Raw genomic sequence first — 12,830 nt, forward strand, 5'->3', positions numbered from 1 at the left:
CAGGGACACAGTTTTGCTGAGGATGCAGCATCTTGTGGTTGTGTTCCACCTTGTTTCATCTTTCTGTACTTAATTTGGAGAATCTTCTCAATTTTCCCTGATTAGTAGAATTTGGCTTTTTGAAAGAAGCTGGCTGCTTTTGCCAGTGTGATTTAATCCTTCTCATTGTTTCAATAAGCCTTTTATTTCTTTTATACATATTGACAGGCTGGAACTGCTTTGGACACTGGCCAGCCTTGTGTGTATTCCTGGCTGGCATTACTTGGGATTCAGATGGGTTTGTTGTGGTGCAGTGTCATCTGCGGAGCACTGGAACACGCAAGCTCAGAAATGGTTTTGCTTTTACAATCCGGTGACGGTGCAAAATGAAATTATAGCCTGGAGAGTCTTTACAGCTATAGTGCAATAAAGGGGATTTCGGGCAAAAGCGGCCACGGTGTGGGACAGTCCTGGCTGTGTAGTTGCTTTATGCTCCAGATGAGATCCGTGACTCATTTCTTCCCTTCCCTTAGAAGGCTGCAAGTCTCTGGACCAGCTGAACCTCACAATCCCGGTGGCAGGACACCCCGCGTCGCCTGCCCACCCGCTCTCAGGATGTCCTGTGCCCAGCGTGCCGCCAGCTGCAGAGCCCGTTCCTCACCTGCAGACCCCCAACTCTGACCCTCAGACCATGGCCCGAGAATGTCCTCAGAGCTCCAAGCCTCCCAGCGGCTCCAAGTCCGGGCTGCGGAATACTCCAGGCTGCCTGCATGCCTCCAACAGTAAAGCAGCGGGCGTCCATTCCCACCCCAAGCAGCAGCGGATCAGCCGGCGCAGAGCCACCAACGGCTGGATCCCCGTGGGCACGGCCTGTGAGAAGGCCGTCTACGTCGTGGTAGGTGTCTGAGTGCTGGGGCTGGGAGGGGACAGCCGCCTGTGAACCTCCAGGCGTGAAGGCTTGGGAGTTGTGGGGCCCTCTTCCAGCTGGAGATGGTCACTAGGTGCTGTCTAGAACCTTCTGGTGAAATTCTGATGGGAGCAGAGGCACTGCTGGCTCTGTTCCCCGTGTGTCCTGGTGTTACCTTGCACGGTGTGGTTTTGGAGGGGAGGAGAACCTGCTGCTCCTGTGCTGGCCTCAGCTCAAAGGTGACGGATCCTCCCAGCTCCGGCATGTACAAGGGTGGCACCCGAGGCACGTGGGAGTCCATCCTGCTGGGATCATCCTCCACTGCTTCCTCCCGGGTAGGGCAAACCTGTCTGAGAAGCTGAGGGTTGTTGTAGCCTCCATTACAAGGGGCACATTTAGAGGCAGCTCTCATAAGGTGGCTCTCACTTAGGGTGTCTGTAGCCCCACAAGAATCTCCCAACACACAGAGGACTGAGACAGTCTAGTGGCTCCCAGGTGGAATTTTTCTAGCACTCAAAATCCCCTTTCTTGTAACTTGCATGGTGGCACGGCCAGTTGCTTCTCCAGGGATTTCCTGTCTGTACTTTCCCATTTGTTGCATTCAGGGGCAGAGTCTGGTTCCTGTAAGATGGGAGATTTCCTGCCAGAAAATTCAATTAGGTCCAGTCAAGTCCACTTCAATTGTGAGAGAAGGCAATATTCTTCATCTTAGTAAAGCATTAGAGCTTGAAATGGGCCCCACGTGGTGTCTAGGAAGGTGGGACAAGGCACTGATGTACAGTAGATGTCAGGAGGAAGGAGGGCCATGGTCCAGGCAGGATCTGTGCTGCTGCTTGGTGTGGTGGCACAACCTCAGGCTGCTGAGAGCAGCAGCCAGGGCAGGTTTTGGAGCTTTAGCCTTTAGGAGTGTGTCCAGGTGCCAAGGACTGTGCCAGAACGAGGCCTCTCAAGGCCAGGGACTGGCCTTGTGCATCCATGCCTTGGGCTGTCACACCCCAAAGGAGCAGCGAGGCATTAATCTCCTTAAGATGCTTCCAATCCTGCCTGGGAGATCTGGCAGGAGGTTAAACCATCCTGCTCAGGCGTTCTGAAATGAAAACCAGTGCAAAAGCAAACTAAAAATGCCTGGTTCATGGTCCCAAAAGTGATTATTTTGTACTGTCAGAGTGTACAAAGGAATCATTGGCAGTCCTACTAAGGAAGGCTTTTGCCACGGCCTCCCTGCCACTCCTTGCCCTGTTTTTGTCAAATATTTCATGTTTTATTGGGTTTTTACCATGTTTGTATCAGAGAAAGAGCATCCAAAGCACAATATTCAGTGCCTTTGAATGGGAAAAAGAAAAAGTAGGCCTCCAGGTAGGCAGGTGGAAAGGTGATTTTCCTGAAGATTGTGGTTTTGTGTGCAGAATGGGAGGAGTGAGTGTGTTTTCATTTGCAATCAGAGTATGAATTTCAGCAATTAGTGCTTTTGTGAGATACGCTGTCCCCCTGGTGAGCTGCCCCTCACTGCCAGCACTGGGGAGGAGAACCCTGCAGTCACCCTTTGCCTGTTGACTGGGTTGTTTTGGTTCCTGTGTGTGCAGAACGAGCCGGAGCCGGCCGTGCGCAAGAGCTACCAGGCTGTGGAGAGGGACGGGGAGATCATCCGGGTGCGGGACACCGTGCTCCTCAAATCCGGGCCCCGCAAGAAATCCATGCCCTACGTCGCCAAGATCTCTGCACTCTGGGAGGACCCCAAGACAGGTACTGTGCCAGGAGAGCGTGTGTGGGCTCAACAGGAGGCAGGGAAGGAATGGATCTAGGGAGAGCTGCAGGCTGGTTAGGGTGCCAGGGCGATGGAGCGGAGATGAGCGCCATGGCTTCCATTTGGATTGTTCCAGGAACTGAAATGCTCCTTAATCATTCATCTGGGGTTGATAAATGGAAATCTTCCCGGATATGGAAGCACAGAATATTTGCCAAGTGCCCGTCTTCGCAGCTCTCTCCCGTATTATTTCATTGCTCAAACATCGGGGGAGCTGCTGTTTGCTCCAATCCAACATCTGGTCTGGGAGCTGTTGGGAGCAGGGCTCTTCTGCAGCAGCTCTGATGGACCCCAGTAGAGCTGGGGATGGAAGTTGTGGGGCCTTATGGTGAGATCTGGTGTCTAGCTGGCAATCCCTGAGCCAAGGATGCTGAACCAAATGCTTTAAAGTAGAGGTCGTGCTTAAAAAGGGGGAAAACAAACCCCAAAAATTCTGTGTAAAAGACATAAGTCAAGGTATGGTGAGGCCCACGGTGGTTGTGTCAGTGCAGCAGCAATTCTTCCCTGAACCTGGGAATCAATGCTGCAGGTTCCCACCTTTGGACGCGCATCTTTTCCAGCTTGTGTGCTGAATGGATTCTTTTTTGCCGGCGAAAACATTTAGTTCTTGAATCTTTGGGGAGTTTTTTGTGCCTGACTTCCTTGGGATGTTGTAACCTGAGTAGGAGGAGGCGAAGGTGTAGTGGAAAAGCAACATGACCGACTCCATGCAGCTTCTTGCTGGAACAAAGGGACACCTAGTTCAGCATGAAATATTTATCAGCCGCAGCTGCCTCTCCGTGAGCACTGTGGGAATGAAGGGGTTGGAGCAGCAGGAGGAAGCTGGGAATGAGTAGGAAAACGCTCGGAGAAAGCTGAGGCTTGACTTGTTTCAATCTGTGCTGTTGCAGGGGAGCTGATGATGAGCCTCCTGTGGTATTACAGACCAGAGCACACTCAGGGAGGCCGCAACCCCAGCATGCACCAGGTGAGTCCCCATGGGCAGGGCATCCTGGGCTCTCTGTGCTCCTGCAGGAGGGGGGCACTACCCCAACATCTCCCTGCATTCCTGGGTGGCCTCCAGCTGAGTACAGCAGAGTGATCTTGGCTGTGATGCAGCTGTTGCCAGATGTGTTGAGTGATGGTGTCCTGTAGTTGGGCTTTTCCCCCAGATTTATTGTCCTGTGGAGAAAATCTGGGCTCTTAAAAAAGCTGCTGAGTTCCTTACATGGAGGCTCTAACAGAAACTGCTGAGTGTTGATGTTTCTCCCTTTAATCTGAGAAAATTCCACATCTTAAGTAAAAAGTAATTTTTGACTGTTACCTGAAGAATAAGGAAGAATAAGTTTATACTGAATCAAGATCAGACACCTTTCCAAAAGCATATTCTAATTCCTACAGGACTGCAGAGCCTGATGCAAAAGCTCCTGCTGCCATTTTGCAGGAAACTGAAGTGCCTATGTCATGTGCTGCCTTTTAATAAATCCCTTAATCTGCTTCTTAAACTCCAAAAACGTGTTAGTTTTGTACAGAAACGTGGATGCATCATCCATGCCCTGCGTAGATTTATGATGAGAACTAAAGTTTGGATTGAGGATGCTGTGCCAGGATAATGGAGTTGCTTTTTAAAGAAAAAATATGTGAATTACTGTGACTTCGCACCTTGCTCTGCTTTGCATGAGCTTGTGTTGGGTGACAGAACAAGCTGGTTTTAACTGGGAATGAAGAATTCATTGCTGTGTTCAACCCAATTTTAAAAACTTGGTGCTTTATTAATTTCTATTACTTTTTTAAATAAAAAGGGAGGGAGGGTATGAGAGCAGCCAGAGAATTGTAACTGCCTCGTTTGCGTGTACAGGTGAGTTTCTAAACCAAAATGTGGGACTTTATAAATGAAAGGTGAGTGTATCCAGTTGCATTTCAGTCCAGAGAGAATGCCAGAAGGAATTAAGCCAGGTTTTTGCAAACCCACTTAAATTACACAGTTCTTCAAACAAGAGAGGGCTTGGGCTAAGGGCTGGGCCAGGCTTGCCAGGGTGACTCAGGTAGTTTTGACTCAAGGATTAAACCAGAACCCCAAGGTGCAGAAGGCAGGTGTGGCATTCCCAGTGTCCCTGATCAACCCTGTCCCCAGATGTTCACCTTTTTGTGAATTTTCCCTTCCAGCAAAGCAGAAATGGAGCCTGCAGGGAATGCTTCCAGACTTGTGTAGGGCATCCATGTTCCCAGAGATCATCTCTGCTGATCTAACCATACCTGAAATTCTTCTCAGTGGCTCTGTCTGTGTTCCCCTGTGTATAACAGATCCTGCCTGCTGCAGAGCCAAATTTCCTAAATTACTCTGGGAAAAATTGTAGAGAAGTTTGCCAACAGAGGTTGTGGCTGATCCTCCTTGGATGTGTTCCAGGCCAAGTTGGATAGGGCTTGAAGCAACCTGGTCTAGTGTCCCTGCCCATGGCAGGCGGTGGAATGAGATAATCCTTAAGGTCCCCACCAACCCAAACCATAGCAGGATTCTATTCCATGATTCTGAAAAAAGCTGTTGCTACTTCTCTCACTAAACTAGCCTTTTTAATTGAATTGGGAGGAGGAAGTGGTTGGATAAGAACGGTTTCTTTAAGTTTTTAAGATTTAAAGATGGATTAGAGAATCCAGGAGGAAAGGGGATACCGAGGGGTGCAGCCAGCCATGGCCCTGCTTCTGAAGAGCTTTGTGACATTGGAAATTCATGGGATATTGGAGCACTTGGCCTCACAAAATGTGCTGGGCAGGGTGAGATGGTGGGAGGGTCTGTGCTTTGCTCACTATGCTGGATAAAATGTGGTGCACAGAGCACACGGCAGGTGCCTGGGCTGTGTGGGACACTGCCTCTGAAGAGTATTTACCGGGGGCACGCTTTGGTGACTCCAAGTTAAGGTGATGGGTGATGGTGCAGAGCTCCTCATTCCCTCTCTGGGTGGGTGAGGGTGTGGAGCTGGCCGTGCCTCCCGGGGCTCCGGGCCAGCTGGGTGACCCGTCTGTCCCCTCCTCTCCTCGCACAGAATGAGATCTTTGCGTCGCGGCACCAGGATGAGAACAGCGTCGCCTGCATCGAGGAGAAGTGCTACGTGCTGACCTTCGCAGAGTACTGCAGGTAGGTGGAGCTCTGAACCTGCTGCACTTCCCAACCCTCCCCCTGCCTCCAGCCTCTCTCACCCTGCCCATTCCAGCCGGCCCAGGTGTCCCAGCCCCGCGGGCTGTGGTGTGGCTGGAGCTGGGGTAGTGACACTTGCTCTGCTGCAGGCAGGGGGCTTCTCCTGCTCCAGATCCATTGCATGTCTGGATTGTGTGGGATCATGGAATCATTTGGGTTGGAAAATACCCTTAAGATCATCGAGTCCAGCTGTTCCCCTGGAGCTGCCAAGGCCATCACTGACCCGTGCCCCCAAGTGCCACATCCACACAGCTTTTAAATCCATCCAGAGATGGGTACTCCACCACAGTCTGTTCCAAGGCCTGGCCACCCTTTCCCTGAATGAATTTTCCCAATATCCAGCGTAAATCTCCTCTGGTGCAACTTGAGGCTGCTTTCTCTCAACCTGTCTGTTGTTCCCTGGGAGCAGAGCCTGACAGTCTCTGGCTGCACCCTCCTGTCAGGGAGTTGTGGAGAGCCAGAGGGTCCCCCTAGGCCTCCTTTTCTCCAGGCTGAGCCCCCCCATCTTCTTCAGCTACTCCTGGTGCTCCAAACCCTTCCCCAGCCTCTTTGTGTTCCTTTCAAGGGACTCCCAAATATTGATGCTTGTATGACCACTGCATGTGGTTTCAAGGAAGACAGGAACAGGTGTACAGGAAAATATGGAACTTGGAGCTAAAAACTAAGTGAGCTAGGAAGAGATCCTATATACCCATCCCTTGTTGGACACAGGTGCCAGACTACCCAAAAATCTGCTGATACAATGCCAGTGTTTGTGCTGGACACCAGAACCTGGGATTTTGGCAGCAGCACCCATTGGAGCAGTGACTTGGGCTGTTATAGTTGAGCTCTTGCTGATTAAATTGCAGCTTTGTCAGTATGAATTTCCCAGCATCCATATTCCAGCCTGCCATCCTGTGATGGATACACAGGGCTGAGGGAAAGTAGGGATTAAATTGGCACAAACCCATAATGCAAACCAGTGCTTTAAATCTCCCAGTTCTGCTGGGTGCCTCTTGTGGTCTGTGCAGCCCTGCCACGGAGGGGATGCCTGAGACCTCCTCCTCTGCCTGCTCCTTGCCCAGGGCTCTGCTCTTGGAATTTCTAAAAACAAGCTGGTGTACAAACTCTTTAGAAGTTGAATTTTGATCTTTCTTTTGAGAACACTAAAAAACCCCAAACAAATAAAAAAAAAAAACAACCTAACCCCAAGAATAACAAACCAAACAAAGCCAACCAAACAAAATCCCCCATCCCCAAGCTTTGGATCAAAGCAGTTCCTTTCCATTCTAACACCCCAGTCTTCTGGAACAGCTACTGGCAGGAATTCTTTCATGCTCTTGTGGGTCAGGTCACCTTTGAGAGATGTTCCCTGAAGGCATCCTGAATTCTTTGTTTTCCTAAACATTGGTTCATAAGCATTTATTAGGGGCTAATTAGCAAAAATGAGGCCAAAGCAGTAAAAATAAGGTTTTAAAACTTTTTTTTAAATTGCTATCATATTTGGTGCTGTACAATATCCACCAGTATGGAAATACAAACTTGTGTTGCTTCCTGCAGGAGTTCTATTTGAACAAAGCTTTGTCCACATTCCTTCCCTTCCCCTTATCCTCCAGCAGCTGCAGTTGTGGCTCCCAGCAGGACACAGGCAGCAGGAGAGGGAATGAGTTCATGGTCCCCAGCACAGGAAGGACACGGACCTGCTGGAGTGAGTCCAGAGGAGGCCATCAGGTTGATCAGAGGGATGGAGCACCTCTCCCGTGAGGAAAGGCTGAGAGAGTAGGGATTGTTCATCCTGAAAAAGTGAAGGCTTTGGAGTGACCTAATTTCCCCTTCTAGTACCTCAAGGGATCCTACAGGAAAAATGGAGAAAGACTGTTTACAAGAGCTTGGAGTGCCAGGACAAGGGGGAATGGCTTCACACTGCCAAAGGGCATGGATAAATGGGATATTAGGAATAAATTCTTCCCTGTGAGGGTGGTGAGGCCCTGGCTCAGAGAAGCTCTGGCTGCCCTATCCCTGGTAGGGTCCAAAGCCAGGCTGGATGGGGCTTGGAGCAGCCTGTACTACTGGAAGGTGGAACCTAGCAAAACCTTGGCAGAGGTGGGACAGGATGAGCCTTAATGTCCTTTCCAACCCAAAGCATTCCAGGATCTTCTGGTAACTCTTCTGATGTGATTGCCCTGCAGATTTTGTGCCTTGGCAAAGCGTCGAGTCGAAGGGATCCCGGGCAGGAAAACCATCATGGTTCCTCCCTCGGAGGAATATTCCACCCCTCTGCACCGCAAGGTGCCCGAGGACACGGACCCCGAGCTGGTTTTCCTCTGTCGTCACGTCTACGACTTCAGGCACGGGCGCATCCTGAAGAACCCGCAGTAGCGCAGCCTTGGGCCGGAGCGCCCACGATGGCCTGGGACACCTGTGCACTCTCACCCACCTCATGCTGCTGCAGGTGGGAGCGCCCAGCGCTCCGCCCTGGGACTGGGAGTGTGCGAGGAGCGGAGCCCATGGAGGGGGAGGCAGCAGCTGAAAGCACAGCACTTCATTAAAAGCATAAATGAAAATATATACGTAAAAAATAAATATATGTATATAGATATAGGGATTTGCATAAGTAAATCTATATCTATATATGTATGTAGAGCTGCATCTGTTGGGAGGGTTTGCAGGGGATAAAAGCCAGGAAGCAGTGCAGAGCCACGGCTGGGGGAACGGCGCTGAGGTGCAGGAGGGATGTGTCAGTGCAGTGTTTGTGGAGTCTGGCTGGGACAGTCGGTGGTTTTCGGGCCCTGAACTGAGCCCAGTTCTTGGCAGAGCACAGGAGAGTCTCCTTGGTCCCGCAGGACAGACTCTGAGGATTCCCACGGTGAGAGCTTCAAAACGCAGCTTTGGGAGCTGCCTGGGTGCAGAGTGGCCTTGTGTCATGCTTGGATAGGTGTTGCTCCACCAGGGGAAGAGGTGACCCCTGTTCTCCCCTGTCTTTTCCCTCCCCTGACCTCACTGCACTGTGATTCACCTCCTAGACTGGGGCTTGGAGCTTGCTCCATGGTGGAGCAGAGGGAGCTGGCAAGGTGGCAGGTGTCACACGCAGTGTAGGGCTAGAGCTGGTCCTGTCCCAGGTGTCCTGACCGAGCCCACAGGATTTTATGTCCCATTCCCAAGGCCCGGCACTCGTCGCTTGGAAGCTTGGAGCTCACAAAGTGGGCTCTGCTGGGGAGAATGTTTCCTCTTCTCTTCTGAGTGTTGCTTTTCCTCTGATGGCTCAGGGGGCCCTGGATTTTCTCTTTCTTCCCAGCTTGTTTCCTGTAATGTAATTTCCAGACGCTGCTTATCCCCGTGTGTCTGCAGTGGGAAGAAGCCAGAGAGGGAAGTGGCAAACCCTTTTCTTGCGTGTTTTTGACTTTTTAAAATTCCTTCCCCATGTGACTGTCCTGATCCTGGGAGTGCTGTTGAAGTCATCAGCAGCCTCTCCCCCTCCAAACTCATCCCGGTGTCCGAGCAAGCTCACCAAAGTGGCTTTGTGGCTCCTGAAAGGACCTGAGCATCGGGAAAGGTTCGCATGGACCATGTGAGCCTGCAGGTCCTGCCTCTTGCCTTACCTGTACAGATCCCAGACAGACCTTAGATCCCAGACAGACCTTAGCTTATCTCAATGCTAACTTGGAGTTAATCCCAAAGCAAACCAAAGGACAGTGTCACATCCTGGGGAGTCACTGCACCAGGCTGGGAGCCCAGCCCGAGATTGCACTAACTTACAGCAGAACTGACCCCATGCCACCCACATTCCTGCTGGCTGGAGCCGCTCACTGAAATGAGGGATCTGCGTTTTCCCAGTCTTTTGGGGCTTCTGAACTTGTGTTTCATGGTGGAAGTGTCCATTCGGTTTTAATATCCTATCAGTGGAAGCAGCATTCCCTATACTCCCTGGGGACACAGGGCTTGTCACCTTGCTCCAGTGGCCACACACCTGCCTGGCCTGGAGAGAAAGCCCATGGCATCCAGTTCCTTACATGAAATAGTTCAGGCACTCAGGAGTTCTCCAGAGATTTGCTCTACATACCAAAGAGGGGAATGTGTCCGGAGGTGATGGCTTGAGGGGGTGACAAGGTCTGGCACCCACCACAGCGAGCGAGCATCTCCCTGCACCTGGCAGAGGATTCCTGCTGGAAAATTCCTGTTTATTCCCACCTGCGTAGCCCAGGGAGAACACCCAGCTCCAAGAAGGGGGATCACAGGTGTGCAAGCAAGAATTGTCAGGTGAAGCATCTTCTCTCACTTATACCTCAAGATACTGTTGGTGTCAAAGGGATTGCCCAGATCTCTCCTGAACAATTGGCTTGGCACTGGGGGTCTCTTGGAATGACGTGGTGGGGCTGTTTTGGGTTGGGAAGTGGTGGCACGTGGGGACACTCGGATGAAGGGGTGCGAGGAGGCATTGGAGATCGTGGTCTCTGATGCTTCTGGGGGAGGATATGAAGTGGTTTTCCCCTGTAGCAGGGAGGGAGGATGCTGGAGAAGTGGAGCTGCTCCTGCCCGTGACACAGAGGGAATGGCAGCTGCCTGGCCATGGGGGGAGTGCAGCAGCTGCACCCCACAGTGAGTGGAAGGTGGTGGGAAGCCCTAAATCCATGTGTTTGTTTTCATGGGGACTCCTTTGTCCCTGAACCTGAAGCAGGAGAGCTGCTGTGGCCATTTCTCCCTGGCAGTGCTTTGGACACGGAATGCTGCAAGACCCACCAGGCAGGTGAGCCTGAGCACTGCTGCAGCTGGGCCCAGGTGTGAGACCCAGCCTTGGAACCACGGTAACTCACTGAAATTCCTCCTTCTTCCCCATCTCCCTCTGCTTCCACCTTGTCCTGGCTCCTCTCCAGGTAGCAGGGAAGTTATCCTTGCCCTGGGTCCATAACAGGCTCTGGTCCAGCTCTGGAGAGGACAAACCTGACTCTTCCCATGTTGAATCTGCTTCAGGCCATGAACATTGAGGTTCACGTGGTTGCTGATGCTGTTGTGCAAACAGCATGTAAATGAACTGAAATGTCTTATCCCTAATGAAAAGATTTCCTGCTTTTTTAATCTATTAGATATGGAAATATTTTTTGAAACTGAAAAATGCAGTCGGTAGAATTTAAATTGAAGCGTAATACATGTAAAATATATTTTAGTTGATAATTTTGTAAAATGCACTTTTTTGTGTCTCTTCCCTGGTTTCCCAGATCTGTATTTCATTGTTTACAGATGGAATGAGAACATTCCCTATTCCCTCCTTCTGTGAGAAAGATATATTAGAAGTAATTCTTAAAAAATAAATTTGAAAAATCGTATTGATTTAGAAAACAAACCAGTGCTGGACTGTTCTTCCCATTCCTGCAGAACTTCCCACCTGGACCTGGTGGTTGCAGGAGTTAGGAGTGCTTGGGATCATATGTGGGTGCTCATGGTTGTGGCATGAGCGATTTGTTGGGTTTTCCATGGAAACAGAGCAAGTGGCAACAGGATAGGCAGGGATTGACTGACTTTTCTCCAGTCTGCTCTTGAGAGCAGCTGTCAGTGTAGTATTTGAGTCTCTGCTGTCCAGGCAGTGCAGGTGGTGGTGACACATTTTGTCTCAGGTAGGCTTTAGGAGCCCTAAAGGAGGCATTTGGGAATGTTGCTTTGGAAAAGTGTCTTGCTTGGAATGCTCTCTCCACCAGCTTCTGCCGTCTGAGTGTCACGGCCCTGTGGCACCAAGTGCCACATGCACCCTGAGGACAGGTCCAATAGCTGAGCCATCTACACAGACATCCCAAGGGGCCAGAAGCATTCCAAGTGGGAGAAGAGCAGACAGGAGTCAAATAACCTGCTTGAGGAGCAGTGAGGAGCAGGATAATGGGATCGGGGGTACCTGCTGGGAGTGTCTGCAGCCACATGCAGGTGAGAGCTGTTCAGGGGTGCTCCCAGCCAGTGACAAAGCTTGGGGGTGCAAGGCTGAAAGCACAGCCATGTGCAAGATTGCAGGGGCTGCTGCACACTCGTCCTCAGGGGGAGCAGCTCCCGTGGCCCTGGGTGGTGACACAGCCACTCCCACAGTCCTGAGCCATGGCTCCTCTGGAGCTGTCCCACAGGCTCTTCCTTGACTTTCATGATTTCCATTCCATGTTGAAATGTTCTGCTGCTTCCTGGGGCTATGGCTCTTGCACACCTGGGGAGGGAGGGAATGAGTTCTGGGAACAAAATGGGCAGAAGGAAAGAGTAAAGTCTGACATGGAATTAGCTCCTAATTTCAGAGAAGGGAGCAAAGGGCACATGTGGCTTGTGGCCTCAATGCACATTGGCTGGGCATGGCAGAACTGCATCCATAGCTCTTGGATAATCCATTGGACCCCAGCTGCATCTTTCTGAAAATTTGCAGCATCTTTCACTTCCAGGTCACCTTGAGCAGGAGATTCTGAGATGGTCCCATTGGATGAGCTGAGGCTGCTCAGTCCCTGTTGCCCTGCTGCCCTGCTGGCATCACACCTGTTCTTAAATTCCTGATTAAATTTCTTCCTAGCATTAGGGATTTTGCTAGAGGATCCTTGCCTTTGCTTCCTGTTCCCAGCCTTGTCAGCACAGCTTCTCACAGGGAGCTGCCAGAAGCACAGACCTGGAGAAGCTGATCAAGAGAATTCCTGAAAAAGTAAACCACAGTGATGAAGTGAATTCATCTGGGAATTTTCCTCCCAAGGGGAGGAAGGAGCTCATCCAGGGACATGCATATCACATTTGTGAGCTGCTGTGGGATTACTGAGCATGATATTCCCAGCCCCATGGCCTGGGATTTCTGCTGAAGAACCAGTTTGAGATTTCTCAGTTGGATTTAATGTGACCTGGTTCCTGGGAGCCATCGGTGATGTGGGTGCCAAAAATGGAACAGAAACCTGCCCCCTGTGCATGACCCACAGCCAGCTCTGGTGCTTATCCAGGTGTGGATGCTCCCTCAGAGAGGTCCTTTGGAAAGACAACCAAGAAAA

At 50.9% G+C, this 12,830-nt stretch overlaps 1 protein-coding gene across 2 annotated transcripts in view; it reads left to right on the forward strand.

Annotated features, from left to right (window-relative positions):
* Window positions 1-8,438, forward strand: part of BAHD1 (bromo adjacent homology domain containing 1) — a 32,594-nt gene extending 24,156 nt beyond the window's left edge. The window contains exons 3-7 of one of the 2 annotated variants that reach the window (XM_030240333.2): window positions 513-874; window positions 2,470-2,629; window positions 3,581-3,657; window positions 5,711-5,802; window positions 8,031-8,438. In XM_030240333.2, coding sequence (XP_030096193.2) covers window positions 513-874; window positions 2,470-2,629; window positions 3,581-3,657; window positions 5,711-5,802; window positions 8,031-8,220 — 881 coding nt within the window. In that variant the 3' untranslated portion in view covers window positions 8,221-8,438. The remainder of the gene's footprint in view (window positions 1-512; window positions 875-2,469; window positions 2,630-3,580; window positions 3,658-5,710; window positions 5,803-8,030) is intronic. The other variant, XM_030240334.2, reaches the window with a different exon arrangement.
* The last annotated feature ends 4,392 nt before the right edge of the window (window positions 8,439-12,830 follow it).

The sequence above is a fragment of the Serinus canaria genome, chromosome 5 (genome assembly GCF_022539315.1).
Source record: "Serinus canaria isolate serCan28SL12 chromosome 5, serCan2020, whole genome shotgun sequence".
Taxonomy (NCBI): Eukaryota; Metazoa; Chordata; class Aves; order Passeriformes; family Fringillidae; genus Serinus; species Serinus canaria.